The 23,056-nt window shown below is 42.4% G+C and overlaps 1 protein-coding gene across 8 annotated transcripts in view; it reads right to left on the reverse strand.

The window, feature by feature from the left end:
- The window catches only part of CARMIL1 (capping protein regulator and myosin 1 linker 1), a 297,839-nt gene that overhangs the window by 63,222 nt on the left and 211,561 nt on the right, over positions 1–23,056 (reverse strand). For all 8 annotated transcript variants that reach the window (XM_032861665.1, XM_032861664.1, XM_032861663.1 and 5 more), the window contains 3 exons: positions 22,760–22,858; positions 13,645–13,773; positions 12,801–12,932 (listed from right to left, as the gene is read on the reverse strand). In XM_032861665.1, the coding sequence (XP_032717556.1) occupies positions 12,801–12,932; positions 13,645–13,773; positions 22,760–22,858 (360 nt within the window). The remainder of the gene's footprint in view (positions 1–12,800; positions 12,933–13,644; positions 13,774–22,759; positions 22,859–23,056) is intronic.

Raw genomic sequence — 23,056 nt, forward strand, 5'->3', positions numbered from 1 at the left:
GAGGACATGGCTGGGAGCGTGGAAAAGGGCACTAAACGCACCAGCGTGAGACCGAGATCTGAGTCCTCGCGGAGGGACACTGGGCTGTTGCAGATTTCCCCATTTTAATTTCCTCCTGTATAAAATGGCAAATAAAATAGTTCTTGCCTCCTGAGATTACTGACTATAAAATGACATTACACACTTGAAGTGTTCAGCGTGGTGCCCAGCACGTGATAAAAATTCAGCCCGTCACAGGTCATATTAGGAATGTTTCCAAGGATGCTACTTTCAACAGTAAGATCTCAGTGTAGGGACGCCAGTGATCCCATCGCTAGTCCGGGAGAACAAGGACGAATGAAGCCTGTTACGGGCAGACTGGTCCTGTGCTCTGTCAGCTCACGTATTCACATACAGGCCCCCACCCCCTAGTAACACCCCTCATTCTGCTGCGGGATGAGCAGTAAAGCGGCAGGATGTGTATAAAGATCTTCTGGAAAACCAGGGAGGAGGGGGAGGAGGCAGCTACCTGAGAAGTTTCCAAAAGCAATTCATCTTTTTACAGTGGCTCTGGCCCTATTATAACGCTAATTACTGATTTCACAAATCACTTCAAGAAAGCTGCAAGCAATGCAAATAAGTCGGTTTAAAACAAATTATTTTCCTCTTTGGCATGCAAATAAACAGACTCTGGTCAACACTGTGTGGCAGCCAGTACTCTGATCAGAAACACCTCAGGAACCAGCATGCTATTGGGATTCTGTTAAGTTCATCCATATGTTTGTGACTTTCGGAAAGGCTCCTTCTGCATGACAGTGCAAATTCAGCTAGAATGAATCTCACACCTAGAAGGGAGGCCTGGCTTCCAGTGTAGACCCTGACATGAAATTTCTGTGGAATGTTATCTCAGAATAACTTTGCAGATCTCTGCATTCTCGCTACAAATTCATTTCTCAGGCCTCTTTCTGCTCTACAAATTGATAACTGCATGACTTCAACACTATACAAAGGAATTTCAGCCTGCCCTTGGCACTCAATTCAACAGAGGCTTTGGACTGAGTCCCTACCACCCCCTGTAGCCCACCACTGACCAACACGAGAATACTATATCATCCCACCGAAGAATACCATCCATGGTAGCCTTTGACCCACATAATAACCTTCTAAGTGAAGGCTGGTTTTCATAAGCCCATTTTATAGCTAAGGAAATTGGGTCTTGGAGAAGAGTAGCGACTTGCTTGAGCTCACTTAGCTGGTTAACGGAACAGGTGAGATGGGGTCTCAGATCTTCTGTTGGCTACTCCGGGGACCCTCTTCTAGTGCCCCTGCCCATTGTTCCGAGGAGCCTCCCTTTCCTCTCTCTTTATAACTTACAATTTTCATCCCTGCTCCCCTGGGTCAATGGTACCCAAGGCTTCCATAGTAGACATTCTGGTCATGGGGTTGGTAGAAAGGGGAGAAAAAATTACAATGGAGCCTCTGACCATTTCTTGGTGTCCAGCACCCAGCTCAGATTCTAGAACAGAAGCTCCTTCCAAGTATCATGGCTTCCGCACACCAAACCATGTTCTCCAACACCCATCCTTCCCACGGTTTCAAATAACTACCTACATTCCAATGATTCTCAATCAAATGTTTATGTACAACCACCTACATAATCCAGAACATACATATACGTACATACAATGCAGTCTAAGCGTTTCACCTGCATTTTCTACCATGAATAGGTCAGTTGTAACACACTTCATCCTCCCCTTACCCTCCACTAAACAGTAACTACAACAGCAAAATCCACCATGTTCACAAAGTTTTTATTGTGATGGTACCAGATGAGAGCAGAAATTTTAGAGTCTTCAACCCTGCCAACCATATCTACCTCAAAAACATGTTAAATTTACTCCTACATGCTTCCTCAAAAGCAGAAGTAGGTCAGAAGATTATTCATTAGCACAGAATAGAGATCTCTGAAATATCCGGTAACTGCTCAACTTGCTAGTTTCATTTCTTGTCCTATTTCTGTATTCCCCTTCTAGCTATTCCCATTCAATTACAGTTGAAGTTTCCCACATGATGGCCCAGGCTCCATCCCCAGGCTTTGCACACACCTTTCTCCTGGCCTAGGATCCCTTCTTTCCCCCTCTGTAGCCAGAATAAATGGTCTGTCCTCCTCCACACTCAGCTCAGCTCAAGCATTACTTGTTGAACAGACTTTCTTGCTCTTCTCCCCTTAAGCCCTCTACACCCCAAGCTTTGATGACACTCCTTGGTAACCATATAGCATCTAGTGGAGACTTCAGAAATTAAATGTGTCATAAAACGGTCAAGAATGTAGCACCTTGTAACCACTTGGGGGTGTGAAAGAACCCCTCTGAGAATCTGATGAACACTCATCCAGAAAAATTGGTATAAAACTTAGCATGTAATTTTAGAAGTTCATCAAGAGCTAAAGACTCCAGACTGCAGGTATACAACTTGTACCTGATGGCCATTGTGAAATCCTACCCTTTATTGCCAGGACCTAGCACACTTTTTTTTTTTCCCTTAAGATTTATTTATTTATTTATTTGCAGACAGAGGTCACAAGTAGGCAGAGAGGCAGGCAGAGAGAGGAGGAAGCAGGCTCCCCACAGATCAGAGAGCCTGATGTGGGGCTCGATCTCAGGATACTGAGATCATGACCTGAGCCGAAGGCAGAGGCTTTAACCCACTGAGCCACCCAGGTGCCGCCTTAGCACACTTCTTGAACAGTCTCTAAAAAACAAAAAATCTTACAAGCCCAAGGACTCACTAAATGTGGGTACTAAACAGTCCATCTTTTCTCTCCTAATCTCTCTTTCTGTTGCATTGGTTTGTCTACTTTTGATTACTGTCCTAATTATGATACGTCTTATATATGCTAGGGTAAGACTGTCAACCATCTTGTTTTTCTTCATAAGTGCCTGAGCTCTTTTTGAGCACTGCTTTCCCATATATTCAGAATCAGCGTTGTCAAGTTCTGTTAAAAACCCACTGGAAATTTTACTGAATTGTATCCAATAATAGATGAGTTTGGGAAAAACTGACATCCTGTGATGTCTCTTCTATCCATAAACCTGACCCATATTCTACTTTGTTTTAGACTTTCGTGAAAGACCTTCAGTCAAGTTTTATAATTTTTCATCACTCAGGTGTTAAACATCTTTTTTTAAAAATTTATTCTTAGGTACCTTAGATTTTTCTGTTGCTATTTAAAAGGTTAGTTATTTCTAATGATATTTTTGAACTAGTTTTTGTTGACATATAGAAATGCAATCAATTTTTACATATTGGTGTAGCTCCAGCAACTTTATAGTACTAATCCTAACAATGTACCTGCAGATTCTTTTGGGGTTTCTAAGTAGACCATCATAAAATCATAAAGTGTACAAATCAGAATAATTTTCCTTCCTTCTTAATCCTTATAATTTTCATTTCTTTTGCTTGTCATATTGCATTGGCTACAATCGTTAATAAAATGAATAGAAATGATGATAAAAGACATCTTTGCTTTCTTCCTGATTTTAAAGAAAATATTTGTATCTTTCCCCCCAATTTATTTAAAAAAAAATCCAGACCTACAGAAAAGTTGAAAGAGTGAGATAATATTCATATCCTTTTCCTAAAACTTAGCAATTGCTAATAATTAGCAACATATGCTTTTCTCTTTCACTGGATCATTTGAAAGCAAGTTGTAGGCATCAAGATGCTTCCTTCCTAATTTTTAATTATTAGCTTTAGCTCATTAGTTTCCAGCCTTTCCTCACCTCTGATATTGGCATTTACGAACCATGTATTTCACTCCCAGTACTAGTTTAGCTGAAGTTCAGAGGTCCTTATATTACTATTAAACTTATCATTTAATTCTGAATATTTTCTTATTTAAATCATATTTTTGCCTTTGACCTTTGGGTTATAAGTAATTCTTAGGGGTGGCTCAGTTGGTGGCTGTCCTACTCTTGATTTCTGCTCAGGTCATGATCTCAGGGTGGCGGGATAGAGCCCCATGTCAGGCTCTACACTGAGTGTGGAGCCTGTTTAGGGTTCTCTCTCCCTCTGCACCTCCCTTGCTTGTATGCATGCGTGCACTCTCTCTCAAATAAATAAATAAAAGTAATTTTAAAATCAGTAAACAATTGGATTTTTGCCTAAATTTTCTTTGTCTACTAAGTTTTAATTTGTTTGAAATGGGATCAGAGAATATGATTTTTAAAAAATTGTTGCGATGTTCACTATGACCTCCTTAGTATTTTTCATAGATAGTCCAGGTATCCTTAAAAGAACTAATATTATTCTGGTCCACTTGATCAGAACTGAGAATTGTGGGGCACCTGGGTGGCTCAGTGGGTTAAAGCATCTGCCTTCGGCTCAGGTCATGATCCCAGGGTCCTGGGATCGGGCCCCACATCGGGCTCTCTGCTCGGCAGGAAGCCTGTTTCCCTTCCTCTCTCTGCCTGCCTCTCTGCCTACTTGTGGTGTATGCCAAATAAATAAATAAAATCTTAAAAAAAAAAAAAAAGAACTGAGAATTCTGTTGCTCCAAAATTCTTTTTTTAGTACTTAAACTGAAATGTTCACTTCCTTAATGCATTATTATTCTCTTTATCTTTTCTATTGAAGTATAATTAACAGTATATTAGTTTCAGGTGTACAATATGATGATTCAGCAATTCTATACATTTCTCAGTGCTCAATAAGGTAAGTGTACTCTTAATTTCCTTCACCTGTTTCACCCCCCCCCCCCGTGACCACTAGTTTGTTCTCTGTATTTAAGGTTTTGTTTTTCTGTTTATTTTGTATTTCTGTCAATTTGTTTCTTAAATTCTAAATATGAGTAAAATCATATGGTATTTGTATTTTTCTGATTGACTTATTTCACTCAGCATTATACCCTCTAGCTCCATTCCTATTGTTGCAAATGGCAAGATCTTATTCTTTTTTGTGGCTGAGTAATATTCCCTTGTATACATATATCACATCTTCTTTATCCATTCATCCCCTGATGGACACTTGGGCTGCTTCCATATATTGCCCATTGTAAATAATGCTGCAATAAGCATAGGGGTGGATGTATCTTTTTGAATTAGTGTTTTTGTTTTCTTTGGGTAAATACCCAGTAGTGGAATTACTGGATGATATGGTAATTCTATTTTTAACTTTTGAGGAATCCCATACTGTTTTCCATAGTGGCTGCACAGTTTATATTCCCATCAACAGTGCACGAGGGTTCCTTTTTCTCCACATCCTCACTCATACTTACTTCCTGTCTTTTTATTTTAGCCTTGTGTCAGGTGTAAGATTTGATTTGCATTATAGGTTTGATTTGCATTTTCCAGCATCTTTTCATGTGTCTACTGGCCATCTGTCTGTCTTCTTGGAAAAAATATCTATTTAGGTGCCCTGTCCATTTTAATCAGATTATTTGTTTTTTGGCCTTGACTTGTAAACATTCTTTACATATTTTGGATATTAACACCTTATCAGAAACATCGTTTGCAAATACCTTTTCCTATTCAGTACAGTCCCTTTTTGTTTTGTTGGTCATTTCCTTTGCAGTACAAAAGCTTTTTATTCTGGTATAATCCCAAAAGTTTAATTTTGCTTTTGTTTCTTTTGCCTGAGGAGACATATCTAGAAAAATGTCTCTATGGCTGGTCAAAGAAATTGCTGTGTATGCTTTCTTGTAGGAGTTTTATGGTTTCAGGTCTTGACATGTAGGTCTTTAAGCCATTTTGAGTTGATTTTTATGCGTGTTGTAAGAAAATAGTTCAGTCTCATTCTTTTGCAGTTTGTCCAGTTTTCTCAGCACCATTTGTTGAAGAGGCTGTCTTTTCCCTATTGTATATTCTTGCCTCCTTTGTCATAGATTAATTGACCATAAAAGTGTGGGTTTAGTTCTGGACTCTCTATCTTGTTCCATTGATCTGTGCATCTATTTTTGTGCCAGTACCATACTGTTTTGATCTCTATAGATTTTTAGTATATCTTGAAATCTGAGATTGTAATACCTCCAGGTTTGTTCTTCTTTCTGATGACTGTTTTGGCTATCTGGGGTGTTTTGTGGTTCCATGCAAATTTTAGGATTATTTGTTCTAGTTCTGTGAAAAATGTCTTTGGAATTTTTGTGGGGATTGCATTAAATCTGTAAATTGCTTTGGGTAGTATGGACATTTAAACAATGTTGGTTCTACTAATCTATGAGCATGGGATAGCTTTCCATTTGTTTATGTCATCCAATATTCTCTATCATTACTTTACTTAAATTTACTTCACCAATTACTGGTAGTCATTTTCAAAGATTTCTACCATAATAGTGAACTTGTCAATTTCTCTTTGTAATTGTATCCACTTATTCTAATATACATGGACCCATAGGATTAGACGCATACCTGTTTGAAATTACATATTTCTGGTAAATTGGATCATTCAATGATCTGTTTTATTTCCAGTGATGCCTCTTCTGTTGTATCACTAGATCTGGATAGGAGCATTCCTCTGGTGTGGGACTGAATCCTATGTTGCAGGATGGTTAGGTTCATTGTCACCTGCCCAATCCAGTGGCTGTGACAAACCAAAATAATCTCAAATACTTCCTGATGCCCCTCTAGGTATACAGTATAACCCCTGTTCAGTGCCTCTGTTTCAGTGGTTACACGAGAACTTTTAACATGGATACTCTACTTCCTGTCTCAAGCAACACTGTCCAACAGAACTTCCTGAGATGATCAGAGCGACCAACAGGGAGCCACTAGTCACACACAGCTATTGAGCACTTCAAACACGGCCAGTGCAACTGAGGAACTGAGTTGGAAGTTTTTAAAATTTGATGTGAGCTAAAATTTAAATGACCACAAGTGGCCAGCAGAGACTACACTGGATGATACAGGTCTAATGCAAATGTCTTAAATCTTTTCCAGACCATGACTGGGACCTTAGACTGGTTTTCCTCATTCCTTATTGACTTAACTACTCGCTTCTAATACTTTATTTCTTCTTAATTTTATAGCACAAATGGGGCATTAACACTACTGATTATACTCAGTGTTTCTCTTTGCCCACACTCGGCATTTGCCCTGCTTGTTATTCTTTCTGGCATCTCAGACTCTCTCTGATAATTTTTCCTTTGTCCCAAAGTATATGTTTTTTTTTAAAAAGATTTATTTATTTTAGAGAGACAGTGAGAGAGAGAGGGGGAAAGGGGCAGAGGGAGAGAATCCTCAGACTCCCCGCTGAATATGGATCCCAACGTGGGGCTCGATCTCATTACGCTGAGATCACAACCTGAGCCGAAATCAAAAGTCGGACACTCAACTGACTGAGCCACCCAGGTGCCCCAAAGTATATCCTTCAGGTGTTTATTTACTATAGTCTAGTTAGAGTAAACATCTCAGTTTTTGTTTGGATGAAAATGTTCTCATTTCACTTTTATTCTTAAAAATTAGGTTTTATTGGATATATCGTTCTTGGTTTATACTCCATGTTCTCTCAGAAGCATGAAGATATCCTTTTCATTGTCTTTGGATTCCACCCACTGTTGATTTGGGAGCTGTCTTGTCGGTCTCAGTATTGGTCTTTTTTAAGTATTATGGTTTTCCCCTCCCTCTGGCTCCTTGCAATGCACTCTTTGTTCTCAGTGCTTTTCATTTCCTGTTATGTGATTCTAGACAATGGATTTGCTTTTATCTATCGGACACGGGTTTCACCAGACTTTCTGAATTGAAAGATTCTGGTCATCAGTGCCTGAAATCCTCAGCCCTCATCTCCTCAACTGTTACTTTTTGCTGTTCTCCCTTTCCTTCTGGAAATCTAAACTAGGCTTATGGTACACTTTCTCACTCTAACCGTGTTTCTTAACTTTTCTTACGCAGTCTTCCTTTTGTTAGTGTACGTTATCCTACCTTCAGACAGTTTGAGTTGAACAGGCAATGCACTGGAAATGCGATCATCAGATTTCACTTTGCCTGTATCTCCCCAATGCTAGTTAGGACGGTATCTCCTAACTGTAAAAATAACTAACAATACTCAGAAGGCTTACATAGTATTTGTAAAGTAAGTTGGATGAATATCCTTAACATGGCAGCTATACCCCCGTATTCTGCTGTGAGCCAATACTTGCTGCCATCTACCACCAGCAAACACAACTTCTGCACTCAAGTGCCTGATGTCTTTCATTTGCTTTAAGAAATAAGTATAGGGAAACAAGAAAACTCAGAGAACCCGTTTAGCCAAACCAAGTGAACACCTGCTAAAATGCCATCAACACCCCTCAGGACTAATTTCCTTAGTAAATCTGAAATTGACCAATGAAGTATTTCACAGGGTGTGCCGGAAGTGAAATCATGAATTTCCAAGGCCAAAACAAGCACTCTAAAATTTAAGTCCCAAAGGGAAAAATGAAAGTTTCTTTTATGTTAAAACACTCAAATCTCACTTATTCATCTACTATTACTTCAGGAATAAATGTTAGGATCAAAAAAACAGGGAAAACAGGAAGAGAGTTGTCTTTTAAAAACACCTAAAACAGACCAGCCCAGAGAAAATATCACCTCTTCTCAATGAAGGAATTTCTCCAAATTTATTTGCTTTCTTCTCCTCCAGATAGTCTGCTGAGACGGCTGGTTTACTTGGCCATTCTGTTGCTTTTCTGAAAGGATATTTCTGAAAGATGTCTCAGAGTGCTATTTGAACTTATTACCCAATATTCAAAATGTTTACTGCTGACCTTCATGCAGGACAGTGCCTAGACACAGGGGATACACAGCTGAGTGGCTTAAGAAAGCTGACTTACAGCAAGATCAGGACACAACCTCAGGCCTACTTGTCCCATTTTTTTAAAAAAATCACTGTAATAAAATTTAATTTTTATGAAATAATCCACCCACTTTAGCTTCTGCTAGTGCAACATACTAATTTTAAAGAACCTGGGAAATAGCGAAAGGGCTTTTTTTTTAAAGCTAAGTAGATACTAGTAGTGAAGTAAATAAGGACCATTGTGGTTTAGTGAGAAAGTCAATATGGATTATAATGAAACATTTTTTCCTACATCATTTTAAGAAAATCAAGATCTTGAAAGGCTATATAAATACACAAATGGGTAGGGTGCCTCGGTGGCTCAGTCATTTGACTGTCCAGCTCTTGATTTGGGCTTAGCTCATGATCTCAGGGTCATGAGATCAAGCCCCACCTCATGCTCTGTGCTCAGCACAGGGTCGCCTGTCCCCCTCTCTCTCTGTTCCTCCCCCTGCTCTTTCTCAAATAAATAAATAAAATCTTAAAAAATAGACAAATGGGGATTTTTTTGTTTAAATAGTAAAATGATGTCCACTTGTTAGTAAATTGGAAGGAAACAGAGAAGACGTGAGCTGCCTATAGTCTGTTGAAAGAAGTCTATTGTTCCCAGTTCCAAGGAAATTAATGAGTAGCATTTAATTAAGAAGCTGTGATTGAAGATTTGCAATGATTCCTGCCAGACATTCCCAAAGGGAAAGGAACTTGGAACTCAAAAGGACTGAGAGTAAAGAAAACAAGCGAGTGGGGACTACAAAAACGGGCCAAGGAGGAGTCGGGGACCTCCAAGAGCCATGAGAACAGAGAGAAGCAGGCTCTGAGGTCTGCAAATAAGGAAGTGTTGATGGAGAACATGGCTGATACTGACAAGGGGTCAGAAAGGCCAGCCTCAAAAAAATGTGGGGAATGTCTATTTACAGAAAAATATTTTGGGTCCTAAATAGACTGACACTAGTGTGGGCTTTGAACAACTCAAAAGCCTTTTGCTTCAGACCTCCGCCTTCTACTCCCTTCCAAGAACGAGGGGCAAGTCAACTAGAACCCCTCGGTGCGCGGAGAAGGAGAAGGAAACGTGCGATCGAAGACTCCACGGTCAGAAGCTGTTTGGCAGGGATGTTCCTGATGCAATATTCCACCCTGATTTTTTGGGTTTTGGGTGTTTGTTTTGGTTTGGTTTAACATAAGTTTTATTTCTCACTCCCATAAAGTCCACCTTAGGACTGTGGGATTCTGCAGAACAGCTTCTCTCCACGCAGGGGGCTCAGCGTTCCAAACGACTCACAGTTTCTGGCCCTTTTCTCCACACGGGCCTCCACGACTGCGCGGGAAGAGCCCCAGATGTTTCACACCAACTTCAACACCAGCCAATTCTCAGTACGTGAGGAGTGCTCACAGAGACTTTAGAGGAAAACATTAGATGATAGATACAAATATACAATTTAGAAAAGAAGAAAAACCAATAGATAATAAAATTACCTGACTTATACTATTTAAAACAAAACAAAACAAAACAAAACAAAGACCAAATAAGATTTTTCTACTCCTCTATCCTGACAAATAGGAACAGAAGACTACAGTAGTGTTGGGGGTGGGTGTGTGGCAGTGGGAACACGGTCTGCAGATGTAGATGAAAGTATAAAAAGTCCCATCTGACCTGGAAACGGACCAGTTACTGGCATTTACCCTACCTGGATTAATTAGAAATCAGACCATAAATAATGGTGGTTGTGAGATAACAGAAAATATGTATACTGCTCTCCGGCCCCAGTTCCTGGCACAGAGCTCCTGAAACCCTTGCAATTTCCTGAGAGAAAACACTAGAAGCATCTTCAGTTCTAAAATTTGGCCTGTGACCCTGATTCCTGACCTAGGCTCCTAAAACCCTCATAATATCCTGGAGGCTAGGAGTGTCCGTTCTAATGAGGTGACACAGGGTGGGCTTCTGAATGGTTCCTGGTTGGGGACTGGTCAACGAGAGACCAAACACCACACTCAGAAGGTTGGAATTTTCAGCCCTGCTCCCCAGTGTCTTGAGAAGGAAGAAGGGCTGAAGGTGAAGCTAACAATCAGTCAAGACTACGTGATGAAGCCTCCATAAAAACCTGAAAAGTACACTTTCAGAGAGTGTGCAGAGTGGTGAAGACCTGGAGGTGTGGGGGAAGGGGCGCTCCAGGACGGGTAGCCACCCCCGCCCCCCGACGACCTTGCCCGGTACACCTCTTCCCTTGGAGTGTTCGTCTGCACCCTTTATCATATCCTTTCACAAAGTGGTCAGCGCGTTTCCTTGAGTTCTGTGAGCTGCTCTAGTCAATCAGTCGCACCTGAGCAGGATGTCGTAGGTGTCGCGGGAACCTCTGACTTAATGACACAGCCCGTCAGTCAGAAACACAGGTGGCAACCTAGACTTGACCTTGGTGTCTGAAGTGGTGGTGGGGGGCAGTCCTGTGAGACTGAACTCTCCACCTGAGGGGGGGGGGGGTCTGAACCCTCCCCAGGGAGATAGTGTTAGAATAGAATGAAGTTGTCGGACACCTAGCTGGTGTCCCTGAGAGCCACTCAGTCGGGGGAGAAGTCTCACACATCTGGTGACCGAAGTGTCATTTGGAATGAAAGCAAAGGCGAGACACGCACAGGTGAGTGGAGGTTTCCAAACACACTGTAGATCCAGACAATGAACTACAATGTAGCCATGAAAATAATGGTGATTTTTCACTTATCTGGAATTGTACTCATGCCGTTGTACCGAATCCAAAAAGCACTATAGTCTAACCACATGTATACGTACAATCGTGCGTACGGACACAGAACATTTGGGAATTCACTAAAATATTAAGAAGGATGCTATCCCTGGGATTTCAAGTGATTTTTTCCCTTCCCTTTCTTTCACAGTTGTTAGTATTATTTAAGTGCTTCACAGACTAAGTTTCCGTTTTAAAGTAAAAAATAAATAGCAACGAAGATAGTTTCCTTCCTACATGCTGTATCCTTCATGGAGGATGAAACAAGTGCCATTAGGTAACAAATGAGCTGGCGGAACTCCGTACCGACCGGCCTGTCCTCCTTCTGCCCCTCTGTCTTTACTCAGAATGGATGCAAAACACCTACATTAAATGAAAGAAAGACGACTCACTCAAGTCTCTCTCTGCATTACATGCCCAGGAAGATAAGAGGGGCTTAAACTCCTAAATAATCCACAACATTTTCTCCTTCATTAATTTAATTTACAAGCAGAGTAATTATCATGTTGTGAAGTTATTACTGAGTCCCCACATCCAATCCCCATGAGCTGAAGCAACCTCATTCTCAGGAGAAAACCGACCAAATAATTATAGAAATTGAGACACGGTTTTTTAAGACATCCTTGAACAGGCAGAGCAGAAATGAGGACCACCTTCCGCGGGTACAGTTTCTCTGTGTAGCTGTGTTTTGAAGTAACCTTAAGAAAAATCTAGTCTCAGGTTACATTTCAGAGAATTTCTTTTCCTCCCCAGCCAGGGAGCCTGTGGATGAGTCTCTGCTACTTCGGGTGCCTTGTTGCTTCATCTAAATCCCTGTCCTTGTCTTTCAACCAGCTTCTCATGAGGACCGTTACCCACTCACCCAGCGGGAGGCCCTCCGTAGCAGCAGCTTCTGGGAACCGTCAACGGGGCTTCCGTCCTCCGGGCCATTCTCTAATCAGATGTGATGCCACAAGATATTTCTTCCCTAGAACAGCCTTCTCTTCCTGCCTCGTAAGTGGAAATCCATCATTCGCTTATCAATGGCACCTTATAAAGTGCATTTAGAGATTTTCCATCAAAAGTATCAATTGTCTAGGTTTGACTCACTCTCATTAGGTAAGAAGTGACTCCCACATTTATACACAGAGTTCAGACAGATCCAGTGTTACTACCAGTGCCTGTGGGGTAGGTGAGCACACACATACAAATCACGACCACAGAAGTCGCTACGGTAAGAAATGCCGTCACACACAGCTGTCCTAGCTATTTCCCGCTCCAAAATAATGGAACTGCACACACCTTCAGTTGCTCATCTACGACTCTTGTCACTTCTCCAGCCATTGACTCCAGAGTTTCTTGAATGGGACCGGACGACAAGCCGCTGGCCCCCGCCCAGGACGCGCCACCGACGTGGTACAAGTTTGGTAACAACTGTAATAAAAACACAAATAACCTCTCTGTAACTATGTAACTAAGTACCGGAGTCACTGTAGAGTTAGTGAAAAGGGTAAGAAACATTATGAGAGAGGCTCTGTTCTCGATCAAAGGCCTCATACAGATTCACGAACTGTGGAGTTAGCATCAGTATGTTACCTCCGTGCCCCTTCCCGTCTTCCCCTGCAGAATGCAGGTATTTGACTAACGCTCAAGATCGTCCTCCTGACAATACTCGAGGGCTGTGTGCGTCCAAGAGCAGAGCCAGGCCCAGGCCCCAGGCTCTCTGGCCAACCCCCGACCCTTAGTCTTTTCTCCGTGAAGCCAGACTTTGGGGACCAAATTCTAATTTGAAAGAAGCTTCCTTTTAGAGGTGACAGAGGGGCGTTTCACGCTATCAGCTTGGAAGGAGAATACCTTCAAATGAGCTGTTGCTCATGTAAACTACAACTCTACCCCTCAGCTCTTCAGGACCCGACGACAACCCTTGTCAGCACAGGGACCCCCTACTTCTTATTCTGTATTTTGATGACTGGTAATTAACTCAGGGAACAGAAAGGAGGCAAAGAGGAACTCCCCTCACTCTGCCACTTGTCAGTCACCTTGACATTGGGTAGAAAGCTAAAAACAGTTGGACCTCGTTTGTAGAACTGAAGTTTAAACAAGCTTTTTATTACACAAGACTCACGTAGCCTGAAGTGAAACTCACCGTTTTAGAATTCTTCGCATCACGCATGAGCCTCTCTGCTGACTTTAAGTCTTCCTGGACAGCATCTCCCGCACAGTTTCGTAAAGAGTTGAGATGGTCCTGTACTTTCACACATATTCTGTCAATCATCTGCTCCACACCGTGAAAAGGACAGCAAGCACCCAAGGCAGCACAGCCAATATTCAGAGAGAAGAAAACATGGAATGAATGAGGACAAAAACACCTCTTAACTAGAACATTCCAGAACGTAGCTTACGGCCAGTTACTAATTTATCTGTTCATATCAGCAGCGTTTGGCAACATTAACTCCAATAAAACACCTCAGGGACTTCAGTCTTCTTTCCTGCCTTAGGAAATGCAGCATGTAGAACCAAAGTGTGTACTTCTGGATGATTCAGAATTTCGTGGCTACTCTGTGACATTTCGCTAGATAGTAACTCTCCCTCATTAATTTCTATTAAGTACCCTCTGTGACAGACATAGTGCCAGGTACTGAGGAAACAGAGAAATGGACTATGTAATTTGGCGATGGCTGAAATGACTACAAGATGGCATCCACAGCCAGTTGGTCTCAGTATTACAGAATCATAAAATCTCTGGAAATTAATATTTTAAAAAAGATTTTATTCATTTATTTGAGAGCAAGAGAGCATGAGCAAGGGGAGGGGCAAAGGCAAAGGGAGAAGCAGGCTCCCCCCTGAGCAGGGCTTAATCCTGGGACCCTGGGATCATGACCTGAGCTGAAGGCAGACGCTTAACAGACCAGGCCACCCAGGTGCCCAGAAATTAATATTTTTAAAGCTAATTCAATTATATCAGGTACTTCCCCATATAAATTAAAAGCCAATCTTCCACCCAAAAAAGCACGTTGAGGTTTTATTATTTTAACACAGGCAATAATAAAGTTGATAACATTTAGTTTCTATTCCATGAAAGCCCCTCTCCCAGGTTAATTACATCTGAATCATTTTCAGTCACTCCACGGATGTAAGCGTGAAACCCAGAGGGAAGTGGAAGATAACTACTGGAGACAAAAAGTACCAGAGATGGGCAAGATTATGTCCTTTTGTATTTGCATTTACAGAGAAGAGCATGAAGAAAGCTAAGAATTCTAAAGAAAGAGATAAACTGTGGTTTATAAAGTCTCTCCAGTATTTTGCTCAGAACTGCAGGCAATTTCATGGTCTTAACAAATTACTCCTTTTTCCAGAGACCTCACATATCCAGAGTCCTATCCCATCTGGGCATGCACTCAGCAGAGGTGGCAATCTAGTAATATTTTTTTAAAAAGATTTTGTTTTTTTGACAGACAGAGATCACAAGTAGGCAGAGAGCAGGCAGAGAGAGAGGAGGAAGCAGGCTCCCCACCAAGCAGAGAGCCCGATGTGGGCTCCATCTCAGGACCCTGGAATTATGACCCAAGCCGAAGGCAGAGGCTTTAACCCACTGAGCCACCCAGGTGCCCCCTAGTGATATTTTTATTTAAATTCACACTTGCTCTATTTTTAATGATTTGAAATAACAACCATTGGAAGCCAAAGTCAGCCCTCCTTCCCCCATGAATTCTGTGACAACAGAGACTTGGGTCCACCACTCGGAAGACTTACGGTCTGAATACAGAGTGGTGGCATCACAATCCCTCTTGTCCTCCTGCTCTAGAAAATCTGGTTCTAACATTTACCCCATCTCCCTTTCTAGTGTATTAGGAAGACAACTCAGTAAAGTAACACCACTCACAGCACCTATTCCCTGACACAGGGTCACTAAGTCAACATTAATGTACATTAAGAACAGCTCCTATTACCATCAAATGTCCTGGGGTTACAGACATGAAGGACCCGGAGCTCCCCACAGGAAACAGAAGTTCTATGAATAATGCTTCTCACTAAAATCTAAGCTTGTAGGGAGCAATCATATCTTAACTTGATGCGTTTTCACAATGCCCTGCAGAGAACTAACTATAGGATTTAAAATATCTTCTTAATTGATGTAAATTCTAACTCTTCTGTTGTATTGATCTGTGCCTCCTCATGGGAAGAGTCATCCATAATTCAGATCTTCCCAATAAGAATGCTTTATTTCTAGAGACAAACCACATACTACAAAAGGAACTGATACATGTCTGAGGCCACATTTGAGAGGCATGGGGAGGAGGCATTGTGAAGTTGGTCATCCTGAATAATCGGGAGGCCAAAGAGACTCCTGAAATGAGTGCAGTCCCCAAGGAGACAAGTTCCAATGACCTCAACACCATGTTCTGTAAGTGGAATTTGTAAAATTACATCTGAAAGAAACATAAAAATTTAGTTCTTCCATTCAAGTAAGACATAAAACCTCCCAAGTCTCAAAGGTTTGTCTGAACACACAGTTACTAAGGTTCAGAGCAGCCCAAGAGGTCATATCCAGATGCTTCACAACCAAAGAGCTCAGGGCCCACGAACGTTAAGCTACAGAAGATGACACGGGATGACTGTGTGGAGAGCAAGTCTAAAATTCTGACAAGAACTCGAGGATTTTGACTCTCAGTTCATACTGAAGCTCCTAAGGTACACAAATGTGAGGAGGCAGGGAGACGGGAAGCCAGAAGACTGTCGTCCCTTGGGCTGGCCCGTCAACACGCCTCAGGGTAGGTGACAGCACCCACGCTCTTCATCTGAACGGCCGCTCGGTGCCTCGAGCCCCAGCATTCCACTCTCCTCACGCAGCCCGCTGCAGTTGTTAACCACCACCGTCCATCTGAGCGGCTCACTTCCCTCTGAGGAAATGTACTCTGTCATTCTTGGACACGGTCATCTTTACGTTGAGTCCTAATCTGTCTTCCCACATCCCCTGGGACAGACCCATGACTCCCCCTTGAGAACAACAATCAGTCGCAAGCTCGCTTCCGTGGGACAGTCAGGCACACGTCTGAACACAGGCAACTCCTCTTCCCTAATCTGCTTCTCTTCAGGCTTCACGTTCCTGGTTCCTCTTGCCACTCTGCTATGGTGACAGTCTCACAGTCCTCAACCCTCTCCACCCCCAGGCCCCTTCTCTGCATTGTCTCTTCCACCTTAGACCCTCACGAAATACACCCACCCCCAATAAAACTGACTGTGACCCAGGAGAAGGGGATTGGAAAGCTGAGCGCGGCGGGCACCTTCCTTACTGTAGCAAGCATACCTCCATTAATGCGGTACAGGTCAAGCTGGCTTCTGTGGCAGCTAAATTACCACTAGCTCACGTCACACCTGTTGGGGACCGCTTAGGCTTTTGCAAACATACTGGGCTAAAGAACCCAAAGTTCAGAACTTAGAACTCTTAGTAATAAACACCACCTTTGGTTGCTCTCCACTTGTTATAACTGTTCCAGCAAATGCCTCATTTGCCGAGAAATTTCATCTTTCTCCATGTCAATGTCTTTAGCCAATTCAAGAGACAGACTGAACGCCTAAAACCGAATGTGAGACGGTCCCGAGTAAGATATACCTTTTACCACCCATGACTGAGAAGCCTGAAGTGGAAAGAAATATTCACCATCAACGGTAACGCAAGCTAGAGACCGCTCCCTAATATAACCCCCATAAGGGCACCCACGTTTTGTTCGTCTTGTTCTGCCCAAGCTCAGCTCCGTTTCCTACAAGGGTGCCTGCCACATACGTAGAAGTATGGAATGATACAGGAATGATACACAGGAATGATATGAAATTGTGTAAGATTTCAGCCAAGGGAGGGAGCCCATCTAGCTGAAGTTGAAGGTGGCTTTTCAACTGGGTCCTGAAAGATTTCTACAGGTTGAGAAAGTCGAAGGGAATTTTAAGCAAAAGAATAAGCATAAGCAACGGCATGGGCAGACACCTGCTAGGACTATTTCCTGATTAGGAACAGGGCACTTTATTGTAGGAGACAGGACTGGAATGTTCGGCTAAGGCAAGAGAGTGTGAGACCCAGGCACAGGCTAAGGAGGTGGAACAGGGTGTATGGGCACGGGGTATCCTGCCCCGGCTCCTGCCACAACCGTGAGGTCTACAGATCCTTACCCCGTAGCACCCTCGGTGACTCAGCTTCCCTGCCTGATGCAAAGGACATGGGCTACAGAGAGCAGAAGGAGACATGGAAGGTAGATACACCAGTTCCCACCGTACTTATGAAAGAAGACATAGGAGTGAGTTGAAAAAGCACCTGAGCAAGAGGGCTGGCAATAGAAATGGAAAAAAAAAGAAAAAAGAGGAACAGCTGCAAAGACACTTGGAAGGTCAATGGGTGGCCACAGTGACCACTGGCTGGTGGTGGCAAAGGAGACATCCAAGATGGCCCCAAGGGTTCTATCCTTGGTGATGAGGCCACTGAGAGAAATGGTAAAATCAGGAGTTCCAGAGACAAATTTTGTTTTAGTGACCCCCTATCTCAGACATGCTGAGCAAGTGTTGTTAAGTAAAACTTGCTGGAAAAAAACAGGGATAGACCCAGGAGTTCCCCACAGTTGGAGCATTAAAATGGTAAGGGTGGATGAAATAGCTAAAGGAAACAAGTACTAAGTACAAAACTTAGGAAAGGGACTGCATTCGGAAGACGAAAGGTTTAAGAATCATGTGGGAAGGAGACAGACAGGACCCACGAGGAGCAGAAAGATATTCAAAATGGCACACCGTCAATGAATGAAGCAGTGAGTCTTCGGAAGGTGAGGCAAGTCAATCGTGATGATATCCGTGACAGTAAGACTAATAGCAGCAATATTAACGGTTTACTGGTGACAAGTCAAGTTCTTCTCATGCTTTATCTCAGCGAATCCCCCCAGCATCTTCAGAGTTGTCTCCCCGGCTTCACAGATGAAGAAACCAAGGCTGGGACAGGTTTAAGTGACTAACATCAGTTCACGCCCACAGGGAAAGCAAAGCCTGTCCTTCAGTCTGGGTCATCCATACTATCCTGCCTCCTCTCACGAACAGATGAAGAGAGAGAAAAAGCCCAGGGACTTGGTGACAAGGCACCACGGGGAGAGCCATTCTGGTACAGACAGGGACACATCTGGAAAGGTTACGAGGTGATGGGGTAGCAAAGAGGTCAAGCAAGTATAGAAACTCCACATGTGAGGCAGAGGAGAACGCACTGGATAAAGAGCTATAGACAATAAAACTGCCTTCTCCCTTTTTAAAAAATGGTCAGCAAAGTTTACGAGTGAGAAGAGTGGATTCTGGCAAACTACAGGCAATTCTGGGCCTGTTTTTATTTTTTTATTTTTCCAAAGTCTTTATATTTTGCGAATTCAGTGTTTAAAAAAAAAAACAAACCCCACATAGGAAAACAGACTGGAAAGAAATAAATCAAGACCATGTGGGTGAGGGTGTGCCCGAGACTGCCTTTCTAAATAAAGTTTTATTAGAAGAGCCACCTCATTCATGCACACAGTGGCTATGGCAGTTTCGCTCTCCCACTGCAGAGCTGTGATGTTGCAAGGGGACCTTACAGCCTGCAAATCCGAAAATATTTACTTTTTGTTTTTTTACCAAAAAGATATGCTAACTCCTGGTGAAAAGAGTTTATGAGCTGGAAAGGATTATGAAAGCAAAGGGAGAGTATGGTATCTTAGAGTCTTAACAAGAGTTCTTGGCTACCCAGCTGGCCGGGACAGTAGTCACAGAGCGCCTATTCTTTCTGTATTCAGATTTCTGGAAACTTCGATAAGAAGTTTCAGTCTCTCGGAGATAAATCTCTCTTAAAGTGACTGAACCAATTAAAGTCTGAAAACTGCTAATCATAACGTCCTAAGAAATCCCCAAAGAGAAAAGGTGGCAATATACCTACCACGCAATGACTCAAATAATTCAGACAGATGTCACCCATGCAGAATTAAACATCCGCACTACGCCCCCTGTGTCCCATTTCCTTGAGGTTGAGAAGACAAAACTTACTTTTAAGGATTAGCATTAAAGGTCGCTGCAGTAATTTTTTTGGATGGGCAAAATCCCCTGTGATTGAGGGGCAACGTTGGAAGGATATTCTAGTAAGAATAGCCCGTATTACAGCAGCTCAGAAAGGAACCCAAGGCAAAGACTCAATGTAAGTTTTTAGCACTCTCACTGCTTTTAATGTTCACCACTAAAACCAGGAAATAACAGTAAACCATAAAGTGCTAAGCTAATATTCGTCCCTTGCAGGGGAGAAAAAAATAGATTTTTCAGGCATTGGTAAGGGCAACATTTTGTTTTCTTTCTCAAAACTCCCTGCTACCTCACCAATATTCATAATTACCATTTTTCTTTTTTCTTTTTAAAGAGTTTATTTGACAGACAGATCACAAGTAGGCAGAGAGGCAGGCAGGGGTAAGGAAGCAGGCTCCCCGCTGAGCAGAGAGCCCCGATGCCAGGCTTGATCCCAGGACCCTGAGATCATGACCAGAGCCAAAGGCAGAGGCTCAACCCACTGAGCCACCCAGGCGCCTCCTTTTTTTCTCAATATACATCGTTTTCCTATTTCCTTTACAAAGAATACATGTTTGCTGTAAAGGTTTCAAAGAACACTGTGAAGTATACGAGACTGAAATGCACCTAAAACCTCTTGAGGAAACCCTCACAGACCTCTATGCAGACCTGTGCGGTCTTCCAGATAATTTCACCCACTTGGAGTATTACATGAGACGCTTTTATTGTGGACACTTTTCTTTCATTCTCTTTTAAGAAAAAGCAACAGCAAAAAATTAAAATGACATTTTCACAAGGTAAGAAAACAGTGCAAACCATTAAAAAAAAAAATGGGTCTCGGGGCGCCTGGGTGGCTCAGTGAGTTAAAGCCTCTCCCTTCGGCTCAGGTCATGATCCCAGGGTCTTGGGATCGAGCCCCACATCAGGCTCTCTGCTCCGAGGGGAGCCTGCTTCCTCCTCTCTCTCTGACTGCCTCTCTGCCTACTTGTGATCTCTGTCTGTCAAATAAATAAATAAAATCTTAAAAAAAAAAAAAAATGGATCTCAATGACAAACTTTGCCTACCAGTCCCCCTGCTGAGATAAACACTTTTGGAAACCTGCTGCTTTTTTAAATTCTTCTGGTGGCTTCCATTTGAAATTTAAATGGTAGACTTACATTTGTATTTTTCTAAGTAGATTATTTTAATTTCGGTAATAGTTAACTATATTTGTATTTTTAATTTAAGAATGAATGTCAGAAAAGAGATTGAGTCCATAAAATAAAAACTAAAAATTCAGCATACTTAACACTCCTACTCAACTTTCTCCCTCTTTAGTTTCTAATTTTCGTTAGTATCAATACTTGTGCATGAAGACTTCTAATATTCACATATTTAACATAACAATGAGGTTTTCCCTTGTCTATGTTTCCCTTGTCTGTGTTGATACTAAAATTTTAAGCCCACTAAAAAAAAGGCAGTTACAGAATGATGACGATAGGACCTGCACAGCAAAAAATGTAATCCTGTGTCTTTTAATCCTGCAGCTCCCAGCAGACTGGCCAAAGGGGTAATTTTTAAAAGCTTTCCTTCAGCTTCTGTGACTATACGGATTTCATTGTTGCTCTAGTTTCTTATTACTTCATATTGTGTCCTCTCTTATTTCTCATTGTTATGCTGGAGAATTTCCCCAGAGAACTTTTTGTGCATATGTTCGACTGGGGGTGATTTCTCTGAGTCCACGTCTGAGCCCATTTTAATTCTGTCCTCACATCTGTTTGACAAAGTGGCGAGGTGTGGAATTTGTGGTTCCAAATAAATCCCCCTCTGAACTTGGATGACATCACTTCATTTGTTTCCAGTGATTGGGACGGACGCTAGTTCTAGTTCTCCTGTAAAATAGCCCTTTGATTCTCTCTGACACTCTTTAAGATTTTCTTTTTTTCCTCTCTTATAGGTGTTCTGACCAGGACATGTCTAGGTGTGGCTCTTTTGGCCTTTCCTTTGGATCAATTTCGGCGGGTCACATCAACCCCACAATTCATGTTTTCTACTATTTTTTCTCCTTTTCAATTTTGGAGCTCCTATCAGAAGGCTGTTGGTCATTTCGAATCCACTCACCATTCTGTTTTACTTTTCTTTCATGTTTTCCATCTTTTTACTGCATATTATAGAGATTTCCTTTACTTTTTCTTCCTGAAAAATAGCTTACTTTGTGCCCTGCCAGTTTATTTAATTCTATCTACTGTGAGCATATTTTCAGTTGCTAAGCATTGTTTCCTGTTGCTCAGCGGACTATTCCCATTTTATGGATATAATATTCCCTCAAGTCCCACTGAACTTATTAATTACAGTATTTTTCAAAGTCCTTGGCTGTGCTCTGAATTATCTGAGGTCAGATTTTTGGTTTATCTTGTTCTTTCTTTGACATATATTTCCTCAAATATCTTATGATCCTTGGTTTGGGTTGATATTTTGGAAGAAAATAATCCACATTTCTTTTATCATCATAATTCCTTTTTCTTCTCTAGCATTGGGTGGAGAGAAGGGAAATAAAGTTAAAAAGGAAACACTTTAGTTTCCCTTTAGTAATTAAGTTTTAACATTTAACAAGTTCTTTCTCTTTTTACTTTTTTAATTTTTAGAGAGAGAGAGAGAGAGAGAGAGAACACAAGCAGGGAGGGGGAGAGAAAGAATCTCCAGCAGGTTCCACACTCAGCACGGAGCCGAGGTGGGACTCGATCGCAAGACCCTGAGATCATGACCTGAGCCAAAATCAAGAGCTGGAAGCTTAACCAACCGAACCACCCAGGTGCCCCAATACTCAACAAATTCTTAATTATTTGGGGGAAACTGGGAATTTGTTTCAGACTCACAGGAGTGTGAGGAAGGGGAGAGAGAAACACAACGTCCCTGAAGTAGCAAATCTGCTTACCCTCAGATTCGCTCATCCGTAATGAGGGGTTCCTACTATCTGCATGGAAACCTAAAATACGCTTTTTCGACAATCTTAAAAAGCACAAAATCATCAGCAACGAAAAGCGCATTTTCAGCATTAGAATCAGCCTATGTTTTCCTCGCCCTGCATCCTCCCCCAAACTCTACTTCCGTTTGTTGTCATCTTCAGAAGCCACTTCTTCCGGCCCCCCTGGGGATGACTCGGGGACAGAGATGCTGCGCGCCCCGCTCGGGAAAGCGGCTGCGGTGAGCGCGCCCGCGGGCACGCGCCCCTCACCTGCTGCGTGGTGCTGGTGACGATGCCCTGCTGCAGGCGGTAGGCCTGCTCCTGCAAGTACTTCCGGGTCTCGTGATTCCGCAGCAGGTAGTTTTCGATCTGAAAAGCAAGCACACAGATCTCTCAAGGACACGCCGCGACTCGGTTGAGGGTGAAGGGAGAAGCGAGAAACAGCGAGGTGCTAAACTTGGAACCGGAGCTCAGACTCGCTGACCCCACGCCCATGACCCCGTGTAGACCGGAAGTGGGCTGTCACCGTGATGCACTCTGGGAGTGCGAGTCAGAGACGGAACCCGC

This window comes from Lontra canadensis, unplaced genomic scaffold, assembly GCF_010015895.1.
Source record: "Lontra canadensis isolate GAN:19392208 unplaced genomic scaffold, GSC_riverotter_1.0 scaffold21, whole genome shotgun sequence".
Taxonomy (NCBI): Eukaryota; Metazoa; Chordata; class Mammalia; order Carnivora; family Mustelidae; genus Lontra; species Lontra canadensis.